Below are 19,448 nucleotides of genomic sequence, written 5' to 3' on the forward strand. Positions count from 1 at the left end.
TGAATGAATAAATCCTGACACTAATAATGGCAATTAGATTTTTCCTGGATCATCATCCTTCCCATGTTTACTTATTTGATATATGTATATATATCTTTATTTATATAGCACAAGCCCTGTACAGAGTGCTTTACAGCAGTAATACACGTACCATAATATTATAACATAATGGGAATAAGCACTTCAGACATAAAAGAAACAATAGGAAAAGGAGACCCTGTTCCGAAGAACTTACAGTCTAAGTGGTAAGTGTGGAGAACTTACAGAGACAGTAGGAGGTGTTTTGGTAAGTGCATCTGCAAGGGGCCAAGGTCGATGTATGAAGTGTATAGCATGAGCCAGCGGAGCTATCCAAGCGCTTAGTTAAATAGGTGTGCTTTAAAAATGTCCTAAAGTTGGAGAGAGAGGGAGCTAGTCGGATATTTATAGGAAGAGTATTTCAGAGTTGTGGGGCAGTGAGCAAGGTTTTAGGCGAGAGATTGTTTTAGATACAAAAGACATAGACAGAAAACATCCTGTCAGGTATATAGCGTGAAATTAGGGCTGAAATGTAAGTAGGGGCAGAAGAGTGTACAGGTATAGCCTTAAAATTGAGGAGGATCATTTTGTAAGTAATACAGAATATAATGGGAAGCCACGATAGTGATTTCAGAAGGAGAGATGCTGACAGATTTAGGGATTAGGATTTAGGAGATGCTGAGACAGATTCTAGCATCGTTTAAAATAGATAGAAGGGCAGACAGCTGAGAGACATGAAGACTGGACATTAGAAGGTTACAATAGTCAAGAGGGGCACTAATGAGGGCCTCCGTTAGCGTTTTAGCAGTAGAGCGACAAAGGAATGGGCATATCTTTGCAATGTTTAAGAGGGAAAAATTAAAGGTTTTAGCAACATTGTAAATGTGAGAGGAGAATGTGAGGGAAGAGTGCAATTTGACACCTAGAAAGCATGCTTGTGAAACTGGGTATATGATAGTATGGCTAGCAGTAGTGTAGAAAGGGTAGTATGGCCAAGCTTAGGAGGAAGTATGAGGAGCTCAGTTTTGACATGTTAACTTTCAGTTGGCAGATGGCTATCCCGGATGATATAGTGGAGAGACAATCAGAGACTTTGTTCTGAACAGCAGGTGTAAGGTCAGTTGTTAAAAAGTAAATTTGTGTGTCATCAGAATAGAAGTGATATTTAAACCCAAGAGATGTGATAAGGTAACTGTAACAGGGACTTTTCACTGTTTGAGAGCAACTGCCTCTAAATCCTGCAGTGTGCTGGTTAATTGCACACCGGCAATCAACCAGACTCCACCTGGCTGATTAGGACTGCTAGAAAAAGCCTGATCTAAGAAACAGGAGGAGATTTCCTCATCCCACAACTGGACTGGTTATCCCTATAATAAGGGATCTGTCTGAACATTCAGGATGACTGCTGACCGGAAGTGACATCATCTGGTCAGAAGCCACCATGGCCATCTTATTTCCTGGCAAATCCTGTCCTTACTCCCCTGACAGGAAATCAGTCTCTCTTTGGTTCTCATTGCCAGCAGCTGCCTCTGGCCTTTAAAAGGCAGGCAGTTGCTACTAGTCTTTGCTCGTGCAAGTACTGGTTAACCGGTCCTGTCTGAGCACTCTCTTGCCTTTGTTTTGCCTGCTGCCTGTCTTGACCTAGGAACTGAATCTAACTACCCCTTGCCTGCTGCCTGCTGCCTGCTTTGACCACAGAACCGGACCTGACTACCCTTTGCCTTCCTCCATTAACTGGACCTGTTAATCCTGCATCCTAGGCCTCTGATCCCAGGCCATGTTCTGTTATTACTCCCTACTCTGCCCCGTGGGTCCGTATTTTGTCTTGCAGTCAGCAATGTTGTATATACAGTATGTTTGGGGTGGTAATTATCTTAGCTACCAAACCCAGTTAGAGAGGGCTGGAGTAAAGGTGTAGATATTCTCCAAAGCGGAGTAGGCCTTTATTTTGTTTATTTTGAATGTTTTGCTGTGTTAAAGGCAATAAAGCATTATTTTAGTTTCACCTTAAAAACGGTCTCCATTGCATGCCTCTGCACATATTTCCTACAGTCACCCAGAGAGAGGGTGTAAAGAGAGAAGAGGTCCCAGGACAGACCCCTGGGGTACGCCCACAAAGAAATCAACAGGGGGGAGGTACTAGCAAATGAGACATTGAAAGTACAATGGGAGAGGTAAGATGAAATGCAGGATAGAGCTCTATTACGGATACGAAGAGTATGGAGAATGTGATGGAGAAGAAGGTGGTCCGCAGTAAAAAGGAGCACTGCGAAAGGAGAGAACTGGAGGCCACTTAGAAAAAATAACAAAACGTTATTGAGGCATAAAGCCTAAAAATGTAAAAAAAAGAAGAGAAACCGCTAACACGTTTCTCGCCAATCTGCGCTTTATCAAAGATTGTTTTCTAGTGTCAAAACGGTGCCTCTTCCCATCGGAAGAATTGCCACCTGTGTTCCCAGGTAAAGGAAACCCCCAAAGAGATGTGAATATAAAAAATGCCTAATATATAGACTATAGATACTAATTCCTACAGACGAGACCTGTGAAGACACATATAAAATGTCAATAAAAGACACTACAGATATGGCTATGCATAGCAGTTATGCCAACACAGATTATCCCAATATTTTAGAAGAATGTCCTACCAGGAGATATACCTCAATCTAAAAAAATATTGCTGTATAATAAGATCTATTATCTAATAAAAAAAAACTAATAAAAACATTTTTAAAGAAAAGCACCAACATTTATATCTATGTTAAGCCCATCAGGTACAACTGTTATTTTAATCAGAAAATCCAATAATTTTATCTTTGGGTGAGATTGGTATTTCTATCTCCACCTCTCCAATGGCGTTCAACGTGCTCAATTACTCAATATTTAAGTCCTGCTGGATTTGCAGTATGTGTTCAGGAGAAATGTTTAGAAACATTGCGCATTAATAGTTTTTTCCTTATGTTTCCTATATGTTCTAGCACACAGAATCTTAGGGCTCTAGAATTTTTCCCCACATATTGTAAGCCACAAGGGCATTCAAGAACAAAATAACAAAACTTGTTTTACAATTAATATATTGTTTCATTTTAAAGTCCACTCCTGTACTATTTGATCTAAAATATATTTTTCTTGTGAGCCAAAAGTGCATGCTTTACAAAGAATGCATTTAAAGAACCCTAAAGGTTTCTGAAGCCATCCATCCTTTTGTCCGTTTTGGTCCTAAAATTGCTTGATGCCAACGTTCTTTTAAATTTGATGCTTTTTAAAAAAATATTCTTTGCTTATCCTCAGTCGCATTGCCTAAAATGGGGTCTCCTTATAAATTGTGCCAATACTTTGAAATAACGTTTTTAATTTCTATAGCTTTCCTATTATATTTCATGAGGAATGCAGTCTGAAAATTAGAATCGGAATTCCTATCAGGTTTAGGGGTGAGGAGTTCTACTCTCTTAATGGAGTTTGTCTTTACCATAGCTAACTTGATTTTCTCTGGATCATAATTTGTTTCTAAAAACATTGATTTTGATACCTCTTCTATGAAGAATTTCTTTTAATTCGTTTGAGTGGTCCAAAACTGATATTCGAAATCCATATTAATTGATGGCAACTCGATTTAAATATATAATTATTTGAATCAACTGTTTTAAAAAAGGTCCTAGTATTGATGTTATTATCTTCTATATACAGCTGAACCCCGTTATAACGCGGTCCTCGGGGTCCACCCGATCTACCCGCGTTATAACCAGGATTGCTATTAAAAAAATAAAAATAAATAGCCACCGGGATCAGAGACTCTGCGTCTGCCGGAGGGTGAAAGCTGGGATAATGCTTATAATTCTTATAATTCTAGTGTTGCTAAATCCCCCTTTCAGATAAAAAAGATATTGTCAATGTATCTTTTCCATAGGACAAGGTCCGCACCAAAGGGATTGTTGGACCAAATGGTGTCTAACTCTCAAATTCCCATGAATAAACTGGCATAACTTGGTGCAAACTTTGTACCCATGGCTGTGCCACACTTTTATTATAAGAATTCCCTATTAAACCAAAAGTAATTGTGTTCTAAAATGAATAAAATAGTTTCTATCATAAAAGTTGATTGTCTATTTGAAAAACTGGGATCATTGTCTAGAGTTCTGCCAATTGCCTCACAACCTTGTTCATGATTTATTGAGGTATATAGAAGTGTAACATCAGAAGTTACTAAATAGAATCCTAATTACCAATTTGTCTTATCTAATATATCTAACATTTGCATGGTGTCTCTTAAGTAGGATTTGGTGTCCACTATATATTTGCGTGAATATATATCAATGTATTCAGAGACATTCTCCGTTAACAAGTCAATTTCCAAAATGATCAGTCTTCCCGGAGGTTCATGCAGGTTCTTATGTATCTTTGGTAGGAAGTAAAACACTGATGTGGTCGATTTACTTCTCCAAAGATACCCAATTTCTTTTTCTGATAAGATACTATAGGATTTTCCTTCAGATAAAAAATACATGCATTTCTTCTAGGTATTGACTAGTAGGATGCCTTTCCAATTTAACATTTTAAATATCTTTTTAATAACTTTTTCCTTTTTATATTGGTTATATAATAAAATATTTCTGTGTTTTTGGGCACATACTTTTGTTTTAAAGATGTGGTTTTAAAATGTATTATATTGTGTAGATCGCTTTGCAGCATTACATTCCAATTAAGTATGCTGATTAGAATGGAAGAAAAACAGATCAAATTACCCTCAGAGTTTTTGAGCTCTTTTTGATTGGAGGGCTAAGGATATTTAAACCAGACCGCTCAGTGTTATATAGTGTAATACGTTCTACAGGAAAAAACAGCTTCAAAAATCACAAGTGGGGACTCACAATTTCTCAAACAAATACCAGCAGTGTGTATGTATGGAAGACTTGCTTGACATGAAGTACCAGGCTTCAGCAGGACAAACCCTCAATAAAAGAGATGACACTCTTAGTGCAACATTGCATGTTCACTCAAATATATTTATAAAGCAATAAATATTGCACTCACATTTTGCACTATGTGCATAGACACGTAAAATTATAGATGCGCAGCTTCAGTGTTTGCCGTCTGCCCCACTCCCGAGGTCGCGTCACTTCCGGTTTGGCCCGTTGTGTCACTTCCGGTTTGTGATCGATCGCAGAATTAATCCACACGGGTTCAGGGGGGTTCAGGGTACACTTCTGGACTGCTGCTGTTCACTCAACGCGTTTTGCTTGTCTCCAAGCTTCGTCAGGAGTCTAATCTGTTGCATCCTAGCTTACAATATATATATATATATACCCCTGTTGGGTTCTAATTGGATGATAGAATAATTCATGGCTTCTCATTGGTTGGGTTATCACTGTTATGATTGGCCAATGGGCGGGACAACTATCTCCATGTTACAACACCTTTAAAACATACATTGCATAAAAACTTTATTAACAATATCACAAAAATACACACAATGCTATCTAATACATATAAAAACTATCTAAAAAATAAAGAATAAATATATAGACTAATTACATTGCTAGCATATGATTTCTAAGGGTATTCAATAGATACTAATATACTATTAAGGGATTATGTCACTCAAAAAATGTGTACATAGATTAAATAAAATGAAATATGATGACAAGAGAAATGGGGAGGAATAAGAGCAGAAAGTTCAAAATTAGTATGGTACAGACACTTTATATACATAAATAAATGTATATTGATATTAATCTATAGAATTCATATATAAAACTTACATTTAAATTAAAAAATAAAAAATAAAAATACGTATATAAAATATATAAAACCTCTATATAAAACTTATATAAAATATATGTATATATATATCTATTTCCATCAGAATAAAATATTATATTGTAAAAATGAGAACATCTATTCATAAAAAATGAAAATAGAAAACACACAGGGTTAGATAAAAACACTGATCTCTATAACGGCATTTAGACCTGCCGGGCTTAATGTTTTTAGGCGGTGAATCCAAAATAGCATTGTGTGTATTTTTGTGATATTGTTAATAAAGTTTTTATGCAATGTATGTTTTAAAGGTGTTAGTAACATGGAGATAGTTGTCCCGCCCATTGGCCAATCATAACAGTGATAACCCTCGAAACGTCGCCCCCCTAGCATACTTTCCATTCTCCGTTTTTTGTGTATATTCCTTGTGTTTCATGTTTTTTCCCCCTTTCCTTCCCCCCCCCCCACCCCTCACTTTGTGACATGCCCATTTGTGATACTTGTTTCTGCAAACACATTTGATTTATTTCTGGTACGTTTTATTATTAAATGTTTATTCTGCATTACAACTGTTTTCATCATTTAGCTATTAGACAGTGAGTGCTGGTACTTACGTAGATTTGTTAAGGTAAATATAATGTACTGTAACACATATCCCCACCACCCCCCAATCGCAGATAGAGTGCATGTGAGGGGAACCTATATGTATTTCCAGGTGTGGTGCTTTACCTGTCAGATTCACAGGAGGACTAAACCTCCACCAGTTGAGAGCCTGGGGTGTATCCTCTGGAACAATACTATATGGTGCAGCGTCTCCACCTGTGAGGGATCCCAACAGATTGGGAGGAGCCCCTCACAGGACACATTCAAATGAACACATATACATTATGTAAAATAGCAAAGGTCTTTACTGTAACAATATGAATACTCTTATCACTCTATAAACTCCATAATACTAATGTCACAACTACCCAAAGTGCCACGCAGGGCGCAAGCCTCCACCGTGTCCCCACACTGTGTCCAATGTCCCACACCCAAACACCAAGTGTGTGGTGACCGTGCGGCCACTAGAGTGAGAATGTTATAGTTGGTGCACTTTGGTGTAGGGTTACCTGTCGAGCGCTCCTGCACTTGGACCAGCAGACAATTCTTCACAAAGGATCCGCAGACGCGATGCCTTCCACGACGTACCTCTGGGGCGATCGCACCCGGGTAGATATGACAGTCTCTGCTCTTGCAGAGAGTGATTCCCTGCAAACACTGGTCAGGATATTCCTCTTCCTGGCTGGACCCTCACTTGTCTAGTTACTACAGGAACCTGTTCCTTATCCTACGGGGAGTTCCTGCAGCAACCACAAGCTGAGGTAAGTTGGGGCCTAGCTGGGGCCTAAGGCGGATGTCTGGCCTAGTGTAAGAGCCACTTCCTCTCCACACATACCCACCCTCCCCTGTCTTTGACCCAGCTCATTTGACTCAGCGTAACAATGTATCCATTCCCTGCTGCAGGGAATCTGTAAGCCCTATTGGCTGTAATGCAGCAGGTGATAGGGGTGAAAGGGCAGTCCCCATAGACTCCTGGGTATTGTAATCCCTTAGTGACCTCTTTCCTATTAGGACCGTGTGCGCTATCTCCACTTTGCTTGTGCAATAATGTAATGGCCACTGCAAGCCCTACCTGCGCTTGTGCTAACTCTAGGAGGCCCTGCACTCCTAAAATGGCTTCCGCTAGCATTCTGCGAATGCGCGAGCCTATCTCCCTCACTGTAATGGCCGCCGCATCGTGTCTGCGCATGCGCAGACACAACAAAGATGGTGACTCCCTGCCTCCGACACTGCTAGGAGTCCCCGGCGATGCTATCGCCCCTGCAGGAGCAGCCCCCACCAGAGCGAGGGTAAGGGGGACCAGGGGTCCCTGCTACAGTACAATACAGTATTATCTTTAATTCCTCTGGGGGGCACGAGATTTTATAGAGGGACACGACAGTTATACAGGTCCCGAGCTCTCCCACCAGGCATTTAAATTAAATGATGGGGGTTCGTGCGAAGCCTCCGTAATTAATTTATAGTACATTCCCTTCCAACAATGCGTCGTCATGGTAACCCAGCGTCAAATTACCATGGCAACGTGATGTCACATGATGCTGCGCATCATTTGATGCCGGGGCCAAACAGGAGGAGTTGGCACAAGGCACCGATGAGAGCAGCCTGGTATGGTGTACTGTATGCCTGCCATAGCCCTTAATGCTTGTACACATGTGCACTAGAGTGTGACTTGATGCATGCGCACTACTGGAATTTATAGCATAATTTTTTTTCCCATGAAACTTTGAAATCGAGCGTCAAATGATAAGGATGAAGTTTGAAAGAACTCTAATATCGCTTTTTTAAAATGGGACCTTTTTTACTTTTATAGTCAGTTTTTATAGCTTCACGCTTTTAAAACTTTGCCACGCTACAGTATTATTTTGGAGAACACAGTATGCACTGTGATTAAATTACATCATAACCTGTAATAAAATTTCACACAGAGATGTTGATTGAATTTATTCCACTTCATGGTTAATGGAAAACATTAAGTGATGCTGTTTTTATACATATTTAATCAATGTTAAGATTTACAAAATAACTACATTTGCAAACAGTTCAAACAGTTGTTTTCTAATCCTTCACGATCATCTGTGCAGCGCTGTAAGAAAAACCAATTGAGTTGTATTTCCCTACCCCCCACCCCCACAAAGCAAAGGCATGGGACAACAGTAGCTACTGTATCTAAAAGTCTAAGACGGTTTCATGATTTATCTGCTGGTATAGAAATTTACATTTCCTGATTCCTCACGCATGTGCATTGTGAACTAGTGTACAATAGAAAGCCTTCACTGTCAATTGGAGTTACTGTAGAAATCCAACGGTAAACAAAAAAAAATTAAAGTAACATTTTTTTTGAGATGGAGAGAATAATTGTGAGCTGTTAACAAAACCTTAGGCGATGCATTTTTTAATACTTAATCAATTTTTACATTTACCAAATCACTACGTTTATATTTATCTATGACTCTTCAAGGGACTGATTAATGTTTTGTATTTTTTATAACATTTCAAATTATTTCTTTCAACTGTAATCCTGCACACTTATCACAGCATTATGTACACCAAGATGAAATATTTTAGTTGCCCCTTTCCCTCCCCCCGACAAAGCCAAGGAAAAGGCATTCGACTCGTTATCAACACCTCCCCCGCGGGGCCAATCCAGGACAGTCACACAGAAAGACAAATTACATATGCTTTGGGTCTTGCATGGCTGGTAAGAAGACCTGCACTGTAATTTGGCTAGAATGACTTCACTGCCTATGTGAATTTCAAGTCAAGACAAGTAAAAAAAAAGGCATATCCTTTTTTTTCTTTTTTTCCTCGAGAAGGGATTCATTAATGAGTGATTTTGAAGAAACACTTTATGTAATGCTTTTTTAAAAATATTTAATACATTTTAACATTGTTCAAATTTCAACATTATTATTTTAGCAATGATGTTGCTTTTTACTGTCTAATTGGGCTTTGCAGGTGTAATTTATTCGGGCAAGAAACCATAATTTTGTTTTTACAATTATTAATGAAGTTTGGAGGGGGAATTCTAATCAATATCTTCAACTTTGGGTCATACCGTACATTTTATTATAGTTTACAACAATTCAGTTCAAATGATTTCTTTCAAGTTTAATCCTGAACGGTCAACACAGAATTACACAAAGATGAAACAATTACGTAGTTGCACCTTCCCCCACACCTCCCTCAGTAAACCAAGCAAAAAGCATTTGACTCCTTATCCACACCTCCACTCCCCCAGGCCATGGGACGTTAAACAAGAAAGTAACATTATGTTTGAGCCTTTTGTTCTTGACCTGGTTTCATGTGTGTGTGCATGCCTGAGAAGTGCTGCAGTCTACAGTAAGTGTCTAGAATGAGTTCACTGCCAATGGGATTTTCAAGTCCAAAAATAAAAAATTAAGTCATATTTTTTTCTCAAGCAGGCCTTAATAAATGAGTGATTTTCAGGAAAATTTTATGTTACAGTATGCATTTTTTCTCATTTTTGATCAATTTTTACATTTATAAAATCACTATATTTTTATCTCTCTATGAGGTGGCATAGTGTCATATTTTTTTTTGGGGGGGGGGAAGGGGTGGGATTTCTATTCAATACATTCAACTTTGGGTAGGCTTGGTCTACTTACAGCGTCATACTGTTTATGGAAATATCACACACACATGGTACATTATCAAGGAAGTCATAACATGTATTGTAGTTTACAACAGTTCAAATGATTTCTTTCAACTTTAATCCTTCAGGCTCATCACAGCATTATGTACAACAAGATTAAACATTTTGGTTGCACCTCCCCCCTGAACACACTCCCAATAGGACATAAACACACAAAGACACATCTGTACTAATGTTTCAGGTTTGGCTAATCTGGTTTTTAATTCCATGGGGTTTGATGTGTCAGGGGTTTAGCAGAGTCACCTCAGCTGGTGAAAATGATCTTTTGTCATTGAGAGAGGGGGATTAGGACAAACCATTTACTTTTATTATGCGCACAGTACAATAAACTTGGACATCCCGCCCCCCCTTCCAGAAGTGTTGCATCTGTGAAATGAAAAAAATGGCTGCATGATTAGTAAATTGAAGGCCTTGACTGGTTAACACTACTGAGAGCCACGCACAACGAATAAACTACAGAATAACTTGCCTTACATGTAAACTATAATTAATTTTTAAATAAAATAGGTAATACACACATGTTTAATATGAATACTATACATACAGTTTTTTATATAATTAAGTATATATAAAGTGGAGATTAAGCGCAGACATAAAATGGTTAACGTTCAATTACCTTTAATTGAAGGCTAACATATAATCAAGTTATAATCAGCACCATACTTACCATACTATACTTACTGTACCTGTACTTACCTTACAACAGTACAGGTACAGTACTGTTCCTTACTACATGCCGGTGGCTTTCCCATTACGCTCTAAAAGAACGGGCAAAACACTGCTAATATGGTCTATGTAGTTGTTGCATCTTTGTACAGTCAGTATGTCGTTCCAGAAACTAATTATTCCTTGTATTAATTCCTCCTTTTTGGACGGTTTAACAACCTTTCTTATATGATCCTTCAACTCATGCCACACCAGTTCGATGGGGTTCAAATCTGGTGATCTGGAATGGGAGGGGGGGGGGGATTGTAAATTAGTTGAACAGATACAAACAGTTTAAAACAATGAGAAAAATATCATGTACACTGGAGCACTTACTCCAGTGGCGTCTTAACCCAGTTGATACCGCTCGCAATAATATAGGCATATGTTTAGGGTCATTCTCCTGGAAGAACCTGTGACCACCAGATGGGAAAATCATGCCTTATGTATTCAACAATACGGGTGACTATTTGATCTTGGAAAAATACTTTGTCCATAATTCCTCAAACAAGAGAAGAAAAAATGATGTTAAAACTGAACATTAGGGTACAGAATGAACTACAGTTGTACTGTACAGTGAATAAGGCTACAGAATGGGACTTTGTACATTATTTTACCCTCAAATATGATGATGCATCCTGGTCCATGTCTAGAGATCGCACACCACAAATACATCTTCACTTGGTGCTTGAGAGCTGCTTCAGAAATAGGCGCCCTTTTATGTGGAATGAAAAAGTGGCAAATCTCTCAAGAGCTACAGTTGTCTGGTCAGACAAGATAACATCCTGAAAAGTCTCATCACTTTCGATCCATGCCTGTGCTTGGTCCACTCTTTTTACCTTGTTGGCATCCCTTATCATTGGATATGCTCTGTTAAGACAAGGAATAATTTTACAGGTACGGTAAAACCACACTTTTACCTACAGTACAGTAGTGTACAGTACAGAACATTACCTGTACTGTCCTAACAAAGGCACAGTAATTACAATATAAATCCTGATCTGTCACTCTGTTCTGTCACGTTGCATACTACAGTATTGCATTATACCATACTTTATTGCAGAAAGACACTTAATTGACACGTCTATATTTTCACCCTGATACTGGTCTCAGATACTGTGATATTGTGACTGTTCTCTAGAACAGCCTTGACTCTTGCTGCACAGCACTCATTATTAGTCTCGCTGATTTCGTCCACCAGACTCTTTGCCATCCTAAATTACAATTTAAAGGAAAGAGAACAATTTGTTAGGCCCAAAAATAAGTCAAAACAAATACATGACATACAGTACTGTTAGATTATTCTAAAATAATTGCAAAGAAAATAAGTAAACAGAAAAATGCATTTTGATATGCAAGACGCTTTTAGAGTAATAAAAGCAGCAAGAGAAAAAAAAGCATTTTATATTTTGTTCTAAAAGTAGAGCAGTAATTTTTTGGCTCTAAAATAAATGCAAATAAATCAAGTTAACAAAAAATGCATTTTAATATTCAAGACGCTTATTCAAGCAATACAGTAATTGCAGAATGAAAACAAAAATACTTACTCTGTTGTGACTTGGGGATGCCGCTTTATACTTTTTGCCTGACCATGGGCATGATAGCTTACAGTGCTTTGTGCTAAATCGAGACCCGAATTCAGTAAACAGCATTTGATCTGTAAAATTCAGTGTCCTTTTTTGTACATGTCCTTTGTTCTCATGCTGAGATACTTTGAAATAACTTTCTTTGGCATCACTGCTTTAGAAAATAAATCAATCACAAAGGAATGTATATTCTATGTAATGTATTGTATTGTATGTCTTTATTTATATAGCACCAAAAGTGTACTCAGCGCTTCACAAAGAATACAGTACAGGGAAATTTAACAATACAATAAGTGCAGCAAAAATCAGACAATGGGAAAGGAAATCCCTGCCCTGAAGAGTTTACAATCTAAGAGGTTTGAGGGGAAACTTACAGAGACAGCAAGTGATGGAATAAGTGCTGTAGATGGGTGTGCTTCTCCACAATGGGTGGTATAAGTGACTGTGGGACAAAAGCCATGAGTGCAGGCTATTGGGATGCTTGATTTGTGGGGCAAGTTTTTTAAGGTTAATCAGTGTTAAATGAAAAGGTTAACACCATTTACAGGGGAAGAAATGGCCGGGAGCCGTGTGTTAGATCAGGTCTAGAAACCACCAGCTCACCTGCTTCTGTACCCAGCAACGCCGATGTGATTCCCGAAGACCCCGACTCACCTCCTCCAGCACCCAGCCACGCAGATGTTCATCCGGGTGACACCAGCACTCCTTGCACCATGTCCAGCTCTGCATGCTTGATGTTTTCAGTGGTATCGAAATCACTGACAACTTAACAGAGCAATACAGGGACCGAAAGGAGGATAAGATGGAGCGTCTTTTTTGAGATCATGGTGAATATGGATATGTACATGGGTGCTCATCTGGATAAGATTGAGAGGAACATCGCAGGACTCTATTCTTTGCTTGGATACCCAGCCCCTGTATGGCTGATGCAGGAGCAGGAAGGTGGACTGGAGGTACCTTATTCTCCCATGGAGGAAACGTATTGCCCCACCACCCCCACCCCCATGCACCCTCTCAATCCCTAGATTTGACCTTCACGGTGCCAACACCAAGCACACCATGGGCCTCCCACGCTCACCCATTCATCTCCAGAATACATGTATACCCTTCTCATGAAGGAGATGAAAACCCCGGTAAGCACTAGGCCACAACAGGAGGAAATCATCCTCCATGACCATCAACCCCCGCCCACTGCTAGAACCACACCTGCTCCAGCACACCGGATTATACAGCTCCCAGACATCACCCTGGCCCAGAGCGTCCGGGAGAAATACAAGATCACGTTTGGTGGTCTACCTCAGAAATATGCCCAGTTCATCTTTAAACACCACGTCAGTTTTGAGCTGTACATCAAGTGGACCCAAAATGTAAATTAAGGCATAAAATACAAGAAGGCTATTGCAACAAATTTTAGAAAAACAATTATGAAGGAAGTGAAGTGCAATTTTAAAGCTACCAGTCTTCTTATGAAAACCGTGAGAGACAGCATCAATAGCCTTTTGAGGCATACAAGGGCTCTTCCCTGGAGGTCCATCGACTTGTTTGATTACTACTAGTTATACATTTATTTACAAATAAAGATGCGCTGTCAATGTTTTTAATCTTAAAAAAAAACAGTTGATTTTTTAAAAATGTTTTAATTGTTTAATGCTTATTTTCTATTTTGCATGTCTGGAGCTGGGCAAAGACAATGTACAGGAACCCCCCCCCCCAACTTTGTGCAGGATACTCTCCCCACAATACTGCCTGGTAAGACACAGTGCTCAAATCCATGCATGCCATATCCCTTTCCCCAAACTCCCCAAAACCTAATGTACTTTAAAACCTCTAGTCCTACTGAAAAGTGCTATAGCCCATGCATGCATGCTTTGTCCCTCCAACCTCTATGCCTCCTCCAAAAACTAGAAGATACTGTTTAACAATGGACTGTAGCTTTTTCATGTGTACAGTAGTCACAATGTACTGTAGTCATAATGTACAATTCCCCATGTAATTCCCTTTCTCCCCAAACCCCTTTAAAGCTGCAGTTCAGTCAATATCCTGCATGTGTGTTTTTTTTTAATAAATCAGCTCTGTAGTAAGAAAAAATACTTTTAGCATTTTCTGTTTTTAAAAAAACAACTTTTGAAAGACCAATTTTCTTGTATTCTATTTTAACAGCCATTTGCTAAGGCACTGCCCCTTCATGGCCTGTCACAAGCTCTGGCACACCCTTTGTCAGCCCTGCCCTCCCTCTAGCACTTGTCAGTGCAGGAATGCTCATGAATATTCATGAGCTTCCACTGCCAGTCAAGCAGATTATAAACAAATCCCAGCTTTTAATATGTCACCAAATTTTGACCTATCAATACATGGAAAACGAATTGACTGGCAGCTATACAGTTCTTTAGCTAATTAGAGATTGCCCACATAAAACTATTGAAGTAAAAAAATAAATGTAAAAAAAAAAAAAAAAAAAAAGACTGAACTGCAGCTTTAATATCTGGATTGCATAATGTACTGTGTGCTTGTAAATATATAATATTGTCTCTTTCGTTACAGACCAAGATGTCCAAGAAGCACCAGCCATTGTGAAGAAGAAAAAGACAAGATTGTACATTTTGAAGAAGAGGCGCCTTTGTATTCTTGAATTATTCCTTTTCACTTTATTATCCTGTACAAATAAAAGTTTTCATTCTTTCAATATACTTTATGGTGTGTTTATGTTTTTACTGTTTAGACACTTATACGTGTACTGTACATAAAGTACTAAAGGCATTAAAATATACAGTGTATAAATATATCGTTGCCATACTGTATACAGTATAAACATCTTGCAAATAAGGTGCATTTACTGTTTAGATACACTTACACTTACAGTAGCACTATGCTGTACATACTGTACATACTGTAATATAAAGTTGTAAAGGCATTTAAATATATATATAAATATCTGACATAACGTATATATAAATCTTGAAATAAGTTGCTTTTAGTACTTAAATAAACTTACAGTAGTGCTACAAATAAAGTACTGAAGTAATTTAAATATACTGTATCTAAATATATCTTTGACATATACTATAAAAATCTTTAAAATACACTGCTTTTACTGTTTACATACACTTACAGTACTGTGAGGAAATGCACTTTATCTTACTGGACAGTAATGTAATTCTGAACAAGGTTTCATAATGACACGAATGCGCAGAAATGTGATGACACGCATATGCATTTCAACAAGGTACCAATTTGACATACACAAGGGCAGAAATGTGTTGACGCATATGCATTTCAACAAGGTACCAATTTGACATACACGCATGTGCAGAAATCTGATGACGCATATGTGTGTCAACAAGGTTCCAATTTAACATAAACACATGTGCGGATTATATATTTTGGAAGGCGAGCGAAGTTGTATTTTTGTATTATTCGTTTTAACTTTATTATCCTGTACAAATAAAACATTTATTTCGTTAAAAATACTTTTTGTTGTTTGTGTTCATATTTCAAATCTTCTACAGTACGAGAATTTTTGTATGGCTAAAAGCTAAGGAGCCTCAGAAGTAACTTCTTGCCCATGTACTGTACTGTATACAGTATGAACTCATATTTTTAATCTTCAAATTACAATTACACACACTTGAAGTACTGTACGGGAATAAAAGACTTGACTTGAGAGGTTGAACTGCAATTAGATTTATTTAAGACAACAACTCGCGATCGCCCACTTGAGTTTCTCAACGGTATTGCAGACAACGCTAAAATGCAATTTTCTGCACTCGATCAAAACACTAGTAAACTCGCGTCTTAAAATTTCAAGAAATCTCGAACCAACATGGGTTGTGCAAAGGAATACAACCCGTGAAATGATCGGATAATGGCAGCTGCACCGGTAGGTCATGGGTCAGGAAGCAAGCAGACCCAGGCATTCGAGGGAGCCGATGGTGCAACCGCTCCTCGGCGCAATCGAGTGTGGGTGAGAACCTACTCCTGTGCAGTGATCACAAACCTCCGTGACATCCTTTGGTTTTCTATTTAGGCTTTAGAGATTTTTTATCATGTGAGTGCACATTCGTAAGAAACATACGTGATTCAAATACACTGTAATTACGATCTGCACCATCCTGATGTTCTTTTTCTTTTCTGGGATTACCACATCTCACCTCATCTCACCTCATCTGATATACAATATCTGAGTGTATTTACGCCAGGGAAACGCATTCTGACAATATGGGGTTTCGTATCTGATTTAAACCATACCAGTGTGCATTTTTTTTAGATATTTTATTTTTAATTCACACTATACAGTATATACAATATTGTACTATACATATTTTTCTATTTTTGCGGTTGTTAGCACTCCCCACATTTCCAAGAACCCCAGAGCTAGGTTCTACTTGGTTTTGAGTTGTAATACTGGTTATTAATTTTGATCTTATGAAAATTACTTTTTCACTGTTTATATATCTTTAATAACACTGCATAGTTTCTAAACTATTTTTATTCACGATTTGCACAGAGTTCTTTGTGAATATTTACTGTATAAATACAGTGTTTTTCACTCTCACTTTATGCACTAATTGGTTTTGATATCGAATTTCACTTTCCCACAAATAGAACGCTGTGTGAAAATGTCTGTTCTCATCCCCACTATTGATGTCAGTCTTACAGGTCTGTAATTCCCCGGTAGTGATCTTGCTGGCTTTTTAAATATAGGCACCATGTCTGCTTTATGCCAACCTTGTGGTATTGAGCCTGTAGAATTGGAGTCCTAGTATAATAATACAATATAATCAGCTATTACTGATCTATGCTCCCTTGAAAATCCCATGAAAATGTGCACAATATTAACACTATATAGGAAGCACAATGTAGACCTGGGGTGGTCAACCTATGGCCCACAATGGCATTTGGAAAAAAGAAAAATTGACAGAAAATTTTGAAAAGGAAAGGAACAATACGAAATCCTAAAAATTTAAAAACATGACTGGGAAAACATAAATATTAACATATATTTTTTAAATGAACAGAGGGTGAGACAACTAACTCAATTTAGGGTTGCAGCTTCCCTAGTACAGAGGGGGAAGTCCAAGGTCTGAGCCCAGGATTGGGCAGAACACAGACCATGTCCCACCTCTACCCTGTCACCCAAGGAAGCTGCTTGTGTGGGAAAAAAACAAGATTGGGAAGACTGGTAGCAAGAACCAGACACGGCAACACATGTCTCAGACAGATTTGAAACACTGTCTTTTCCCATTATTGCTTAGCAAACAATGCTTCCATTGACACCAGGAATTCTGGGTAATGACATGCAAATGAGCACTCACAGTGTGTCACTCTTTACTTCTTTTCCCTTTTAACATGGACTCATATAAACTTATGTCTGCCGTATTACTGTAGAAAGCTTTTCAGCACAGTCTCAATTAGAGAAGTGCCTAGCCAGTAAACCTTCTAACCACCTGCTATTTTGCCCTGTTGGGTCTCATCAGTGTGAAATTGTTGCTAGCTATGCAACGTCAATAGGAATGTTTTGTGTTTTTTCAGATCTGAGCGATCAGCTTATGGAGGTGGTTGGCCTGGAAGGAGCAATGGAGATGGGACAAATTTATACAGGACTTAAGAGTGCTGGAAAACGTCTTGCACAGTGTTCATCTGTAGTTATAAGGTAATACTTATTTTATATTGACTAATTTAATTTCATAAAAATATAACTCTTGGAAGCAGTAGTACATGAGAATAAACAAATATAAATATAAAGCGAAGTAATGGAAGAAGGACATGTAATATAATTTAGTAAAACTACTAAATTTAGCACTTTAGAAATGATGTGTGTATACTGTACTCGAAGGAAGTGATGAAATAATAAAAATGTTTAAGGATTTAGCAATACTTGATATATAGTTACTATCAATTTATTAATATAATGCTCCCATCATTTTTCAGATATTGCATCACTATCTTTATATCATAGAAACAATAATAGGCCAGGAGAATTGTTAAAATATTGTGATTCTATTTCATAATCCTAGATAGGAAGGCCATTTAGATTTACTGAAAATATTCCTTTATAACCTATAGATTACAATCATTAAACTGTTTCCTTGCATGATAATACATGTCAATAAATATTCAGTGTTCATGAGAATTATCATTGAAATAAATAGCATCAAGTACGTTGATGCTAAAGGTAAAAGTATTTTTTATGTTGCAACGTTTGCTTACATTCAATGTGTTTTTAAATATATCTTTACAGGACTAGCAAATCCCTTCCAATGCAGATAGACGGGGAACCATGGATGCAGACTCCATGTACTGTGAGTATTCTTAAAATATCTACACTGTACAATATCAGTCAGTCTCTCACCCATTTATTGAAACAATATGATTAGACAACTTTTATGACTTCTTTTAAAGCAGCAGTACAAGCTGCTGTTTTTTTATTTTATTTTTTCCCTTTAATGTGTGCATCAATACAATCCACACGATGATAAGTAATTAGCTAAGTTGCCGATAGATCCGTTCTCCTGAGATCGATCGGCGAAGATTAGGCTCGGGGGTTCACTAAATGGCTGCAGAGGAGTATTGACTCAGTATCTGTGAATTTGTAAATGGTTGCTATAGAAACAAAAAAGGCATGTTACATTATAATACATACAAAAGGTAATTCAGAGTTGTTTAAAAACGATGCTACATACATTTTCTCATAGTACAGAACTGATGTGTTAAAAAAAAAACACATGTAGGATTTTGCTTGGTCTGCAGCTTTAAGCATACTGTATATTTATTTCTCAATATGTATAGGAAAACTCCTTCAGTGCTCTAACCCTTATAAATTCACTGGAAATTCAGTGGCCGTGTTGCGTTTCTTGGATTTCAAGTGTAATTTTTCACAGTCGCAATTCACAATTAGAACTTTCATCTCCTGTCTTTATTGCTTCCATATTCTGAAAATGTAGGTGAAGTTAGAAGTAATGTTTTACTTTCCTTGAAGCGTGTGAGCCATGTGTTATTGCTCAATCTGTTGCAAAATCTCTTTAGTTATTAATAGGGCCTGCTTAGATTTTAATTAATATATAAAACCTATCCCAAACCTTCTGTAAACGTCAGGTATTTCACAAAAACGG

The 19,448-nt window shown here is 37.9% G+C and overlaps 1 protein-coding gene across 2 annotated transcripts in view; it reads left to right on the forward strand.

Moving 5' to 3' along the window:
- The window catches only part of DGKB (diacylglycerol kinase beta), an 895,737-nt gene that overhangs the window by 822,172 nt on the left and 54,117 nt on the right, over positions 1–19,448 (forward strand). For both annotated transcript variants that reach the window (XM_075587224.1, XM_075587223.1), the window contains 2 exons: positions 17,869–17,989; positions 18,578–18,638. In XM_075587224.1, coding sequence (XP_075443339.1) covers positions 17,869–17,989; positions 18,578–18,638 — 182 coding nt within the window. The remainder of the gene's footprint in view (positions 1–17,868; positions 17,990–18,577; positions 18,639–19,448) is intronic.

This window comes from Ascaphus truei, chromosome 2, assembly GCF_040206685.1.
Source record: "Ascaphus truei isolate aAscTru1 chromosome 2, aAscTru1.hap1, whole genome shotgun sequence".
Lineage (NCBI taxonomy): Eukaryota > Metazoa > Chordata > Amphibia > Anura > Ascaphidae > Ascaphus > Ascaphus truei.